A 15,684-nucleotide genomic window follows, 5' to 3' on the forward strand; every position below is an offset into this window, starting at 1 on the left:
AAAGTAACTAAGGTTTCAAAATGTTTAAGAGGCTTTATTTAAAATTAAATTAAAATACAGAGCCCCCCAGACCAGTGGCCAGGACCTGGGCAGTGAGAGTGCCACTGAAAATCAGCTCGTGTGCCGCCTTCGGCACCTGTGCCATAGGTTGCCTACCCCTGGTGTAGTCTATTGCGTCGCCTTAGTATATGATTGTGATACATGACATTTCTAAATGCCATGCAATTGTGTTATGCAGTGTATTCTTTCTTGATTATTAAGTGTATTGTAACTGATTATTTCCTTTAAAATAAATATTTTGTTTTTGAAGAATTACTGCTTGAGTGCCAATCCTTTGAGCAGAGGGCTGTATCCATATCCCCCCACAGGTTAAAGAACTAGTCTGTTCTGGGGAGTTCTCTGAGGGTCAGAGACAAACTCCCTGGTAAAACCCTGGCAATTCCTCTAGGGCGGGCCACCTCCTGTTACCCATTGAAGTGGGCCAAATTAACAATTGGTTTACAATTATAGGCAGACAATTATTGGGGTGCTTTGAGTCCAAATTTTGGGGTACCATCATTTCACACATGATGCCACAAACAACTGACAGCCACCTTCAGTCATTACTGGCCTGGCCTGGCCTTGTCATGTTACAGAATCTATTTTTTTTAAAGGTTTTGATATTTTAATCTAAGCAGCATATTAATATTTTTAGTGAAGCAGTAGTAAAACATCAGGCCACAGGGCAGAATCAGGTATACTTTAGAAGTTGTGTAATCCTCTTAATACAAACAATATATAAGTAATGTAGAACTTATTCCAGATAAAAAGACACACTGAAGAATCTGAGTTGAACCACTTCTCACTGAAAACTGAATTGTTCTCTGGTAGAAAAACAGCCATTCACTTTTGTGGGCAGTAAAACCTAGAGGCCCTGACCCTGCGACCACATAGAGACAACTTTCTTGGGGGCCAGTGGGTGCTCGCACTCACCACCCCTTTCCCTGCCCTGACCTCACCCTTTCCCTGGCCCTGCCCCCATTCCATCCCCAAAGTCCCCACCCTAACTCCTCCCCCTCCCTGCCCCTATTGGATCCCTTCCCCAAATCCCTGCCTCTTTCCCCAGCTCACTGGGTTCCTCCTACTCCCCCCTCCCTCCCTGACCCACAAATCAGCTGTTTTGTGGCACAAGCGCTGGGAGGGAAGGGGGAGAAACAGGACGCAGTGACACATTCGCAGAGGAGGCGGAGACACAGGCAAGCTGGAGCAGGGGGATGGGGCAGGGCACGGCTGAGCACCCACCAATTTTTTTCCGTGGGTGCGCTAAAGCCCCAGAGCACCCACAGAGTCAGCACCTACGGGTGAAGACCCATTGACAGTCCACCCCTTTCATTGTAAATTGCCCAATCCTGCAGAACTTTACACACAAACCAGGATCAGGTACTATTTTCTGTTTCTAATTTAGAAGCTATTAGAAATTTGGGCCCAGATCCTGCAAGATACTTTGCCCACAGAGAGCTATTTGCGGGAGCAGAGCTGTAGTAAAGCATTTCAGAGTCAAATGCCAGAACTAAATGTGTTGAATCATCCATATATTCAAGCTACGTGGATGTAAATCTGTACAGTGTTAATAGCTCCATTCTCTTCATGTTGCTTTTCAAGTGTTGTTATGGCACCTGCTAAATCTGAATAATTAAATGGTTACATGGGAGTACAGTTGAAAGGAAATGAATAGATAGAGAACAGTTTTCATTGCACAGGGGATCTACTGTACTGTTGCATCCAGCTTTGAATGGGGAAATAAATAGTTACGAAGATAAGGAGTGGATGGTGTTTGACCTGTGAAGAGATTTTCTTCCTTCTCCATAATTCCTGATTGGTTTAGATGCTTTAATATCATACTGTTTATATTCTGAAGATCTTCTGTGTTCTTCCTTTCAAATGCTAGTCTGCTTGTCACTTCATCCATCTTGTTGCCAGTGTGAACTTTAAAAGGAAAGGACATTATGTTAAACTGGTAGCATTTAAACCAAGTGGATCATTGTCACTTGGTGCATCCCTGTGGGAAATTGAATGGGAAATTATTCTGTCAGAGACATAACATGATAGCAAGTTCAGAAGCTTAGTTGGAAAAGGTGGTGTGTGGAGAAGTTATGGGCTGACTGAATTCTTTGACAACAGATTTTTGTTTTTCATTCTGGTGTAGTATAATGCAATAAAATATACTGCTTAAGAGTCAGCACATACTGTCTTAAGGCGGGCAACCCTCTCATTACCATCCATAGAAGATTTGCTAATTTAAGGGCTGTAAGATTTATCCCTATGTCTGGACACAACACATTCATATGTCCCTTCAGGCACAATCCCTAAATAAATCAGATTTAGGACTAGAAACAGAACCCTTCATGTCCCAAAGCCTAGGCCTCTACCATCTGAGTTAAGAGAATTCCTACAGCCGTTAGTATTAGTAACCTCTCATCCTCTCTGTGGAACACAAGAGAATGATATCACTTGTTTGTTTTTCTATATCAAGCCTGGTACATTATGTACTTGGGCCATCTTTAGTTAGACAAAACTCTCACCAAGGTTGTGAGTTTGATAGCTTAAATCCAACAGCAGAGTGCCAATCCTTGATGACTCTGTGGATTACAGACATAACACTAGATAAACCTTATGACTGAGAGAAAAAACTTGGAACTTCAGCTCCCAAAAAACAAGTCTCTACCCCTTTGGGTCCAAGAAGAATTCCTGTAATTAACTGTAGTAGTGGGTCCCTTACCCTCTCTGCTACCTAGTCATTACACAGCAACATTACTCATTCAGTTATACATAATATAAAGCCAATACTTGCGAGAGGGACACATCCTGTTTAAGCAAATTTGGGGTCATCGTAAAGCAATTTAGTTGGGCTTCCCAGATACAACATACAAGATTCCCTGTGCAACCTTTACTTCCTTGACTGTCATCTGCTTTGCCAGCAGGCTCTCTTATGAGTCCAGAACTGCTGTTAGTGGAGGCAGTTCAGGGACCAGTAGATGAAAGTTTCCTGTTAAAAAAAGAGAGTGAGGAACCTGTGATGTGCCCCAGCTAGAGCCACAATATAGAGGGAAACGTCGTGCTGCCCAAGGGCCTCAAGTTCTTCTCACCACAGCATCCTCAGTTAGCAGACTGCACCTCACCCTATCTAACATCACTGCATGAGCAGTGAAAACCAAACTAGTGGGTCCCTGGGATTCAGAGGTAGCCTGTGGCTGTTGGCTTGGCAGCATTACTGGCCCTATAAATCAGAGGTGGCCAACCTGTGGCTCCGGAACCACATGCAGCTCTTTAGAGGTTAACATGCGGCTCCTTGTATAGGCACCAACTCTGGGGCTGGAGCTACAGGTGCCAATTTTCCAATATGCTGGAGGGTGCTCACTGCTCAACCCCTGGCTCTGCCACATGCTCTCTCTCCTCCTCCTCCCCATCCCTCCCACAGCCTCCTGCACGTCATGAAACAGCTGATCGGAAGGTGCAGGGAGGGAGGGGGAGGCACTGATCGGCAGGGCTGCTGGTGGGCAGGAGGCACTGGCGGGAAGGGGGCTGCTGGCATATTACTGTGACTCTTTGGCAATGCACATTGGTAAATTCTGGCTCCTTCTCAGGCTCAGGTTGGCCACCCCTGCAATAAACGGATAATTGTTCCCACAGAGGTGATGCTATTAGTCAATTCTGAGATCACATCTGATTTTTCAGGCTCCTTTCATTTGGGGAATTCTTTGTTCCAGATTATTTCCACTCAGCTCTTAGCACTGGAATCTGAAGCCCTCTCTGAATAACACAAACTGAATTATCTCTGTGTTAACTGACCTAAATTCGCACACCCACCCCATGTTACTCCATCAGCCTTAATGGAATTACACCAGGAACAAAATTATTCTGGAGAAAAAAAGAATGTTTTCAAAACATTCCCCGACAACACAATCTACTTGAAAAGGAAACACTCTGCTTTACAATCAACATTTCCAGGAACCACAGCCTAGCACTGCTGAGCTATATTTAAACTACTGTTCTTATCATGTCAAGATTAAATGCAAGTTGTTTAAAATCCTCATTTAAAGTGTGGGTCACATTGATAACCTGTTGTTGGGCTCTGCTGATGAAGTAGCATGGAAATAAACTAGCTTTTTAAAAGTTGCCCTGCCAGCCTTGCTTAATTCAGATAAGTTAGCACACAGCAGCAGCCCCCTACAAGACATTTTTAGCTTAATTTCTATCCCTTGTCCTGAGGGAATGGATTCGAGTTTGACACTGTTGCAGTGCTAGGGAGAGAGCCACCCAAATCCTTGTTCTGGGGCTAAGTAAGCAAATCTGAATAATTCTTTGACCTCCCTGTCAAGAAGCATTCCAGTGAACATCTGTCACTTCCCAACTCTCCCATCTTGGGACACCATTTATCAAGGTTTTAGTTTGTAAGGCCTGGTCTTCACTGGGAGGGGGCTTGATCTAAGTTAAGCTATGTTATTCACGTAGCTGAAGTTGCGTAAGTCGACATACTTAGACCTACTCACCGCGATGTCGTCACTGTGGTGAGTCAACTGCTGCCACTCACCCGTCGACTCTGCCTGTGCCTCTCACAGCGGTGGAGTACAAGAATCAATGGGAGAGGGCTTGGAGGTTGATTTATCATGTCTAGACTAGATGTGATAAATCAACCCTCGCTGGATCGATTGCTGCCTGCTGATCCAGTGGGTAGTATAGACATACCCTAAGAAACATCACTAGCCTTCCCAGTGAAGGGCTGCATTGCACAGCCATTCAAAAATGCAAAATATTTAAATGTTCCAATACAATAGTGTTGTAAGCACCTGCTTACACAGTGTGACTTTCTAGCCACTCTAGTAGTTGGATTGGAGAGGTTTGTAAGTCTGAAGCCTCAGAAGTGGCTTCTAGTCCCCTTAGCTCAGGAACTAAAACAGTGGCTCTCAACCTGAGGCCCACAGGCCACTTGCAGTCCAGTCAGCACAGAGCTGTGGCCCACGTGACATCCTCAGTGCCATACAGGTAGTATTGGATGGGGCACACAAAACATTATGGGCTGCATGTATGGCCCACAATTGTAAATAGGTTGAGAACTACTGGACTAGAAAGTCGTGCTTTTAGATACGGAGGTTCCACAGATTCAATGCCTAATGCCAATTACCAATCCAATTTTACAATAGCTTGTTACAATGTAGCCCAATATAGTCCAACACTTCTTACCCTTGACAGGCCATGTTATTTACAAGAATCGTAAATACTTTACTTACTTGTTAAGAATATTACAAATGAAACAAGCGCCAAACTGACAATCAAAATAATGATCAGTGTGACGAAGAACAAATGTTGGCAACTTATGCTGCTCCATGTCATCAAATCACCAGTGTTCTCTTCCTCCTGGGCTGATATGGAATGAAATAATATTCCGATATGAAATTGATGGGTAGTTATTAGGAAAACAAATAACAAAATGCCTCTGGTTCTAAGCAGAGAAATGTCAAATACATCCAAACTTTGAGAATGTTCAGAGCCAAGTCCAACCTTTCTGACTTGGATCCATCTCTGTTTCTAAGCAGGATACAGGTACCATGTTATTAATAACTTTAGCTCTCTCCTGTTAAATTGCAGTCCTATTCCAAAAAGGAGATATGTAAAAATGGCAGTGCTTACTTAACAGATCCACTCTCTTTATGTATTCAGAGTTATAGTTACCTTAGTCACAACAAATATTTTGCTGCTTTTCACTCTTGATAACCACTGGAGCCATACAGCTAAGAAAGTGTGAGCAACATTCCTTTCCACATTGTGAATCATCAACTGTCTGGCTAGCTAACTTCCCATCAGTTACCCCTCTGCAACTCTGCTGACAGCAATGGGCCTGCACAGGCTGAGAGCCTAATTTGGCCTGCAGAACCCTTATTTCTTGCAATGTAACTTGAGAAAGGAAGAATCCAGTTTTACTTTCCCAGGTTCAGGCTGAATGGGCAGGGCTGGAAGTTAGACTATATTAGAACTTGTTGGGACATTTTCTTTAAATACACTGTTTCACTGAAATTTTTGCCTGCCAAGTTTACAAGGTTGAGGATGGACTCTCCTGGCACTTCCAGGAAAACAGAGAGAATGGGAGATGCAAATAGAAAACTGACATTTTTGGAATCTGTGAAAACGTTCAGAATGTTTTGGTTTGTTCCTATGCAGAATGAAAACAATTTTTGAGACCTGAAAAGTTGTCATGAAATGGAATTGTTTTCTCCAGCCAGATCTACTATGTATAAACTGAGCACATTTGGCATGACAGTGAGAGGTATGCCCACTTGCCACTCCTCCTGCAGATGTAAGAAGGGGGACTGAAGGACAACCAGTTAGCCACTCCTTCTCTGAAATTTGTGAGGCAAACCAGCTTGCTGCTCTTCAGAAACTTGTGGGTGAAAGCACATAAAAAATATAACAGCTAAGTGTGGGGTGGATATGGGCCTAGGGGTAGGGAAGATAGTGGGAACCAGGGTCTGAATCCTCTTCAGAGTTCCTGAACACAACCGAGGGTTTTATGTGAACCTTAGTTTCCCATTTGGGCAGCATATGCCCTAGGAGACCTTTTGGAGAAGTTCTGTGGCCTGTGTTATACAGGAGGTCAGACTAGATCAGTGGTGCGCAACCTATGGCCTGTAGCCCATCAGGGTAAACTGTTGGCAGGCCACAAGACAGTTTGTTTACATTAACCATCCACAGACATAGCTGTCCTCAGCTCCCAGTGGCCGGGGTTCACCATTCCTGGCCAATGGGAGCTGTGGGAAGCGGTGGCCAGCATGTCCCTGTAGCCCACGCTGGTTCCCACAGCTCCCATTGGCCGGGAATGGTGAACCACGGCCACTGGGAGCTGCGGGCAGCTGTGCCTGCAGACGGTCAATGTAAACAAACTGTCTTGTGGCCTGCCAACAGATTACCCTAATGGGCCACATGTGACCCACGGGGTGCAGGTTGCCCCACCACTGGACTAGATGATCACAATGGTTCCTTCTGGCCTTGGAATCTATGACTCTCAGTCTAAAATCCCAGTCTGGAAAGGTTGGATGTGCATCTCTGCTCATAGAGAGTTGAAGGCTAGAGGCTTGAGACTGGAGCAGGCAGTCTTTGAGCAGACCACATTGGGGAGGTTAAAGGTGGGGTTACACTGAAGCTGTGACAGAAATCACAGCTTCATATGATTATCTGCTATGAAAAATGTATTTCCAAGTTTCCATCGGTGTTGTGTTGAATCTGGTAAGACTCTTGAAGGGCATTGCAATTAAACTGATGGTGATAAAGAAGAAAAAGGATTGTATATGCCATAACAGCACTTTGATGATGAGTAAACCCATGGTTTGGGAGTTCACTGAACTAGTCAGAGATCTCTAGGAGTATTTTTGCTGTCTTTTATTGGATTTAATGTGTTCCTGTCTGGGAATAAATTAAAGCCTGCAGCCTTTTAATATATTTTTTTTATCATCATGCCCTCAGCCTTCATAACAAATATAATTTGTACTAAATGCCACCACCACTGATATTGCTTCCTAGCCAGAATAATAATGATGAGGGAGCTGCTTTCAGTCTCTCAAGCACTGCAAGCTATGAATAGAATTCTCATAAATGCCACTTGTCTGCTCTGCCTAATGAATGCTTCTTACTAGCCAACTTGCCAAATGTGCCAGCTTACACTATTGTAAGTAACCAGTGAACAAGGATTCCTGCCAACCTGCAAACAATGAGAACATTTTATGTTGTGAAGCGAAAAGTAATTGAAATTTTATTGAATTGAAAAGTATTAAAATTTTAAACTATAAATTTATGGCTAATGTGTTGCCTTAGGTTTGGTTATGTCAGATCATATTAAGCTACTGAGCTAAAGGAATGCTATGGGTACTGCATCAAAGCACTGTTGAAATGTCTTCTTTTTAAAACCCAGATCTGGCATTTTCTGTAGAAAATGATAGCACTGTCCCATGTATTTTTAATGATTACCAGAGGGTGACAAATGCTCACACAATTCAAGGATGGGGTAGAAGCAGTAGATGTAGTATAGCTTGACTGGAGTAAGGCTTTTGCTACCATCTCACAGAACTTTTTCACAGATAAACTAGAGAAATATAACCTAGACAAAGCTACTATAAGGTGGGCGCACAAGATGTGGACAAATTGGAGAAAGTCCAGAGGAGAGCAATAAAAAGGATTAAAGGTCAAGAAAATGTGACCTTGGAGGAAAGATTGAAAAAAAAACTGGAGAAGAGAAGCCTAGGGGGGAAGCATGACAACACTCAAAGTATGTAAAAGGTTGTTATAAAAGGGAGGGTGATAAATTGTCCTTAACCACTGAGGACAGAGCAGGAAGCCATGGGCTTAAACTGCAGCAAGAGAAATTTAGGCTGACATTAGGGAAAAAAATCCTGATTGTAAGGGTAGTAGAACAAATTACCTAAGGAGGTTGTAGAATCTTCATCATTGGAGGGTTTTATGAACAGGTTAGACAAACACCTGTCAGGGAGGTCTAGCTAATACCGAGTTCTGCCTCAGCACAAAGGACTGAACTAGGTTCCTTCCAGTCCTATGATCTTAATAGTTCTGTAACAAAGAGATCCAGAATATAACACATTTCTTGGTACAGCAGTTGAGGATTGTAAATAGGGCAGTCTCTTCGAATATATTCTACTGGTGTGAGGGCAATCAGATACTTACATAAAACTCCAGGCATTAAAGAAACATCTAAAATACATCAGAGAAAGAGGCAAATTGGTGTACAAACTATACATAGCGCTGCTTTCATTTTCTGCTAAAATGCAGCCATCTGTAGGTAACTGTTTAACAGCACCAAGGGTACTGTATAACAATTTAGTCCAGAAGTGAAGAATAACATCTATTTAAAATTACAGGGAGAATCTAGGTAGGCAAAAGAGAAATGATCTGACACTAGAACTGATTCATTCCGTGCAATTTCTTGTTCTTGTTAAAATGAGGATCACCTACATAAGACAATACCGTGGCAGATTTCTATAATTTTCAATATGGGATCCTGGTGTCTGGCAGCTGCATCACTATAGTAATTAACATCAGAAAAATATTCAGCCCCTGGACTAAGATGTTGATGTCTTTCTAACTCCTCTTCCATCAAAGCTCAAGTGTCATCTATATCATTTCTCCCAGCATTATTCATACATGTATAAAATCAAGCAAGGTGGTGGTTGAGTAGGCTATCTGCATTTTTGTCCTATTTGAAGCCTAGTTTATTATGAGTCTTACTGTACAGGTACTCTTCAGCCAAATTTCAAAAGTACAGACTGTGCTGCTAAACTAAGGAGAAAACTACACAATACTGTACCTCCTGAAATAGCATAATGTGGAATGCTGCCAAGAAACTGCCATTTGTAAAGTGCTTTCAGATCACAAGAGTCAAACATCTTGAATATTACTGGCTAAAAATATTCTTGTTGCCATGTGTGAGTCAAAGATAAAGTGCATAAAAGCAGTAAAATCAGGAGGACAGTACAATTCTGAATGTGTTTGAAATAAGTTCCCTGAATTAAGATCTAAAGAAGGTTCATCGAATACCTCAGGAATGGCTGGGATCATCCCGTGATAGTCATTCCTTAAAAGCAAAAACAGGATCACCAGGGCCAGCGCTTCCATTTAGGCAACTTAGGCGGTCGCCTAGGGCACCAGGATTTGGGGGAGGGCGGCATTTTGCCGCCCTCGGTGGTAATTAGGCAGCAGGGGGTCCTTCCGCGCTCTGGGTCTTCGGTGGCAATTCTGCGGCGGGTCCTTCACTCGCTCTGGGACCTGCTGCTGAAGTGCTCCAAAGACCAGGAGTGCGGAAGGACCCACCCCCACCGCCGCAGAATTGCCGCCAACCGGGAGCGCGGAAGGACCCCCGCCTAGGGCGCCAAAAACCGTGACATCGCTCCTGAGGATCACAATACTTTTAGTTGCCACTTTTTTTTTCCTTTTAAGCTTTTATGTGTATTTTAGTAATTGTGAAAATTTCCAGACAGAAGAAAGAGGGCAACATTTTTATTCCCACAATGGATACATATTGGGAATGACGGTACAGGCTTACTACAATGTCACACCCGTGTGCCTCCGACATGACGTGAAGGGCCTGGCTAGGAATGGAAAGGTAGCTCAGTTTCCACAGAGAATACTTAGCCATGCTGTGGACGTCACCAATAAGAATCTTGTACTGGCAATTGTCACCTACAGGTTACTGGAGTAGTTAGACCACTGGTCCTATGTGTTCTGTGCACATGATTCCAGTTGTGCTGGTCGTTTTTGTCATAGCTATCTCTTATCAGAATTCAGTTTCCTTTAAATGCCTGAGTTGAAGTGCACTTATTAAGCCAGATCCTTAGTTGTTGTAAATTGACATAGTGCTGTTGACATCGGTGGAAATACATCATTTGGATTTATACCAGCTGGGAATCTGGCCCATTTTGTTAAAATGTGTAGGGCATGTATTTATATGGTAAATAAATCCCAGAATGATAAGCAGTAGTTTAAATTATCAAATACACCTGTACATGTCTCTTTTTGTTTACCTAGTGTATATTGAGAATAGTTGCCAAGCATTATCTGGCATACATACTTAACCGATGTTGAGATCCATCGGAACATAGATGCAGTTTGTTTAGGTTGTTTAAGGAATCAACCACATAAAGTTTTCCTTCTTCATTGGTATCAGGTAAGTCAATTTCCAGAGAAGAACTCTCCATTGTACCTAAAAGAAAACATGAACATTGGAAATAATGACTACTGTTAAGGGGCCTGATCCTGTGAGGTGCTGAACTCCTTTAACTCTCACTAAAATCAGTAGGAGTTGAGGATGATTAGGACTTTGTAGGAGATATTCAGAACCTTTCAGGAAAGGACCAGTATGAGTTGTGAGCAACTCACTAGTTAACATTTCTAGTTTATTGTTCAAGATCCTCAAGTGTGAAAGTTGAGCTTTCTAGCTCCTGCATTGATTCAGGTGTAAATTATTACTTATTTGTATAACATCCAAAGCCTGGAAGGTACTTAACAGACCAATAAAACAGGGTGAAATCCTGGCCCTATTGAAGTCAATGGCAGAAGTCCCCAGTCTTTCCCTTGATTAGCTCACAATCTAAATACTAGGGATATGTGATAAGTAAAAACCAAGGGAGCAGGTAGGGGAGTGAAGGAGAAGGGTTACAACGACAAGCTCATTAATTTGCTTGTAAATATTGATACATCACTGTGGCTTGTTTTTTCTTGGTTAAACAAATGATTGGGGTTGGGATGGTCAGCAAAAAGTAATAGCTTGCCATAATTGCTCTTCTTTCTTTACTTTAGATTTGGTTGACACACATGACCTACTTTGAAAAGGGTCTAGGCTGGTAGCATAGGCCTGTGCCCTTCCAAAGAAGGTGAGACAATTCTTGAAGAAAACACACATTCCATGCCTTAAGGTAATTAGTCTGGTATTCTCGGATATCCAGCTTAACTTTGGATATGTCTACACTGCATTTAAAAACCCATGACTGGCCTGTGCCAGTTGACTCAAGTTAAGGGGCTCTTTAATTGCAGTGTGGACATTTAGTCTCAGGCTGGAGCCTGGGCTCTAGAGCTCAGTGTGATGGGAGGGTCCCAGAGCTTATGCTGCAATTAGGCAGCCCCTTTATCTGAACACTATGTGCCTGAGTCAGCTGGCATGGGCTTCTAATTGCAGTGTAGACATACCCTTTAACACCTCATCTTTGCCATGAGCTTAGCTTTCAATGAGCACAAGGCCCTTGGAAGGGTTAGAAGTTTACATTCACAAATTAACAAAATGACATTTAGAAATCACATTCTATGTATATAGAGTGGATTACATCTTATCAATTTTCAATCACCCAGAGGTGTGAAGCTCCAGCTCTCTCTCTGCTAATAAGGAATTTGAAACTGCAGCTATCAGCTACCCAAAAGAGACTGCTAGACTAACTGTGGGCCCCTTCTGATGTCATTGCAGAGTATAAAAATTCTTATTCCCCCTCACCTTTAAGAAAGAATTAGAATGGATTTAGCTGCCCCGCTGGCTTCTCTGCATCCGGGATAGAAAGCCCCATTGCTTGGAAACTGTGAATCACATGTGTGTTTTAAGAAATATATATTCAGAGTTATGGAGAAATATCTATAGAGGGATTAGAGCTGGCCAGAGTCAACCAGGCATACAAGCTTTTATCAGGCCTTTACAATACCGAAGCCCATAAAAGTCTACTTAACATTACCATTTATGCTTGTGATCTTTCAGCACTGGTACCCACACTAGTCTGGGTAATGTTCAAAAGTACATTTTCTCTAGGCACATGGGACCTTTTCCAGCTCCCTCCATCTTGACTCAGTTACCAAACACAACTGGCAAGTTTCCTGACTCATCCTTTCCATAGTATGACATCATGAAAAGCAGGTTCCCTCTGTACCAACATTTTAATAAGAGCCATGGAGAAAACTGGGGCTGTTTCCTGCCAGGCACGTGCAGGAGCAGATAGTCATAGCATCATGCCAACCCACGCTGCTCTGTGTCACTCCCAAAGTTGGAGAGACAGCCAAATAACTATCCATTGATTTTCAGTGAAACTTTGGCTCCTAACTAGTTCAGGTGTTTTTTGGAAAGGGGACTAGCACTCATAAGGGAAAACGAGACTGATAGCTCTGTAAATACGTGGACAGAAAGAGTAAAGTCTTGATTCAATTGAGGGGAAATGACATGAAAATGAGTACAGCTCCTTTTTCTTTTTTCATTCTGAGCAGTTACTGAAAAAAATACACAAATAAGGCGAAAAAGCTAGAATTGCAACCAATCAGCTCAATCCAGTAGCTTTTATATATGCAACAGTAATTTCAGGACAGATGGCTTCTATGCAGTAGAATGTATAAGGTAACAACTTCTAGTAGCTATATCTTTACTGTCTTTGACCACATCCATGCCCGGCTGTATTGCTTACGGACACAGTTATGCAGCGTTCTACAGATTCACCACCTCTCACACACAAGGGCCTCCTGCTATTTTTAGCTTCAGAAAGGCAGTTGTTTTCCCTGAACGTTTTCCATTTTGGTTAGACTTCCTTGGAACAATTTAAAGAAAGCCTCTCCTAAAGACTTGAGCTCTAATAAATGTAAGTAACTGATTTGATAGTTTTAGATACATGTTAATTACAAAAATCTACAACTTGTGAATTTAAGTATTTAAAACCAATTTCCCCACTGTACACTCACTTTCTGTACATAACAACAGCATGTTATGAACGCTCTGTTTTATGATTTATTTCCACATCAGCACCTTGAAACAAGATATTAGCGTCACTGACCTCCTATTAATTAGTTTCACAAGGCTAAACTAACCCTCAAAGCTTTTAAATGAATCATTGTAATTTGTATTTTAATATTGCTTAGAGACCACCACCTCAAGCATTAAAATATAACTTCATACTTTTAAAAGTAAGTTATTTTTGGTAATGTTACCACTCTGTAAAATAAGTACCTAAAAATTCTTAACAAAGAATAAAATCAAGACTAATGGATTAGCAAAACAATAGAATGAAGTGTAAATTACTTACAATTTAACCATATTCAGCTAAAAGTTCAGGATGGAAGAAGTCATCCAGTATGAGAAGAAAACTTGCTTTGTAGTTTCCCCCCTCACTTTTAGACCCTGCAAACTCCCACGGGACCCATAAACACAGCTATGAAACCGACTATCCCTTTCAATCTATATTTAGCGTTCATTTTGGCCAAGAAGTCTAGTTTCCAAATATTGATCTATTTAAAACACATACACACACACACACACACACTTACTTCGCTTATTAGACAAGAGTCACTATGAAATTTTAATATTTACTGCTATTATGGTGAGTTTTTAACATATGCTTCTGACATATCATATTACTAATATTTTACATTGAGTGACTTTTTTAAACAGGCTTGATAAATTAATCAAACCAATATTCTTCTTTGAGTGCTTGTTCATGTCCATTCCACATTAGGTGTGCGTGCCGCGCACACAAGCATCTGAAACTTTTTCTCTTAGTGGCTCCCGCAGGGCTCCCGCCAGAGTGGCGCCACTGCGCCATGTATATATAGCCCGCTAGCCCGACCCCCTCCAGTTTCTTCTTACCATCCGGGGTGGCATTGGAACAACCTCTTGCTGTCATAGGAGAAGCAATCCCTTAGCATTAGAAGTACATAGCTGTTGTCAGTTTGTTAGCGTTTCACTGTTGTTGGACACCAATAGATTAGGTGCTTGGAGGATTCCAGCACCCACCCCGGGCCGCGGAGCATGCCGCAGACCCAAGGGTTTAAGGCTTGCGCCACGTGCTGCAAGCCTATGCTGGTTAGTCTGCTGTCTACGTTGCCTGTGGGAAGCTCACCAAACAGAGAAGTGTAAGATCTGCAAGGCCTTTAAGCCGAGAACAAAGAGACTTTTGCTTAAAGCAGTTGGTGATGGAGGCCGCGCTGCAGCCACCAGGCCCGGAACGCCTGATGCCATCCCCAGCCTCCTCGGTGCGGAGTGCCCCAGAGTCGTTAAGAGACCCAGTGCCGGCCAAGCACCACAAGCCGTTGGCCTTGGGACACCATAGTAGGCCCCGGTACCATTCATCTTCTCCGGTGTGGCCCAAGGCAAAACCAAAGGAGGGGCGTGGATGCTCCTCACAAAGGAGACCGGCGCCATATCAGGAACCAGGTACTAGAAGCAGCAGGATAGACACTGAAGCGACTTTGGCACCGGTGGCACCAGCGCCACAAATCCCATCGAGTCCAGCCAAAAGTGAACTCAGTGCAGATGAAGGACTCAAGGGCATAATAGATCAGCCATCCATGCCTGACACCTTTGAGGCTGCAAAAGACATCATTGGATTGTTGACAGTGAGCCCCCTCCCGGCCAAGGAGAAGCCTCCAGCACCCAAACCCAGGGTGCCGCCAAAGGGAAAGCCGGCAATGGTGCGCCCCTCGAGGTGACCATCCCAGCACTGCTCCCGGCATTGGTCCCAGTCGAGCTCAGAGTCAGTAGACTCCCAATTACCCTTCACTCCGAGGGAAGTCTCGGTACCAGAGGCGAGTCAACACATGAGGATTAGTGCAGGACACACGGGGCTTTCCAGCGCCTCCCCGGGACAGGCACCAGGAGGAGACGAGTTGGGAGTCGCCGAAGGCACCAGTTCCGGTCGCGGGATCATCGGCACAGGCCCCACTCTCAATCAGCAAGAAGCCAGTTGTCAGCCTCCCACAGACACAGATCAACGGCACCGCCGTAGCCCTCACGCCGGAGTCCGGCGCCAACTCGAGACGATACAGCTACCCGCAGCGGGCTCCGCAGCAGGTACCACAATGGGAACTGCCAGGGCACTGGCCCTTCTGGACCCCTTGGGCCTACCACCAGTGTCAAGATGCTACCTCTAGGGCCAGCTATTTGGTACAGAGATCCTGGTCCCCGCACCAACGCTCTTCTGTAAGGGAAGCTATGGTGTCCAAGCCACTTGCGGCCTCACTGAGCAAGAGACTGGAGAGCCCGGCACCGTGCCCGGTGCCACCCCATGGCCACCATCTACAGGTGTCATAAATAGATAGCTAAGGGTTAATGTTTCTTTTACCTGTAAAGGGTTAACAAAGGGAACCAAACACCTGACCAGAGGACCAATCAGGAAACCAGATTTTTCAAAG

The 15,684-nt window shown here is 43.6% G+C and overlaps 1 protein-coding gene across 1 annotated transcript; it reads right to left on the bottom strand.

The window, feature by feature from the left end:
• Positions 1 to 1,094: 1,094 nt before the first annotated feature.
• Positions 1,095 to 13,755, bottom strand: LSMEM1 (leucine rich single-pass membrane protein 1). Its single transcript, XM_032770829.2, has 4 exons — positions 13,581 to 13,755; positions 10,607 to 10,738; positions 5,268 to 5,399; positions 1,095 to 1,965 (listed from the first exon to the last, which is right to left on the bottom strand). The coding sequence occupies exons 2-4, from the start codon at positions 10,731 to 10,733 to the stop codon at positions 1,745 to 1,747; spliced, it is 480 nt and encodes a 159-aa protein (XP_032626720.1). The 5' UTR covers positions 10,734 to 10,738; positions 13,581 to 13,755; the 3' UTR covers positions 1,095 to 1,744.
• Positions 13,756 to 15,684: the final 1,929 nt, after the last annotated feature.

The sequence above is a fragment of the Chelonoidis abingdonii genome, chromosome 1 (genome assembly GCF_003597395.2).
Source record: "Chelonoidis abingdonii isolate Lonesome George chromosome 1, CheloAbing_2.0, whole genome shotgun sequence".
Taxonomy (NCBI): Eukaryota; Metazoa; Chordata; order Testudines; family Testudinidae; genus Chelonoidis; species Chelonoidis abingdonii.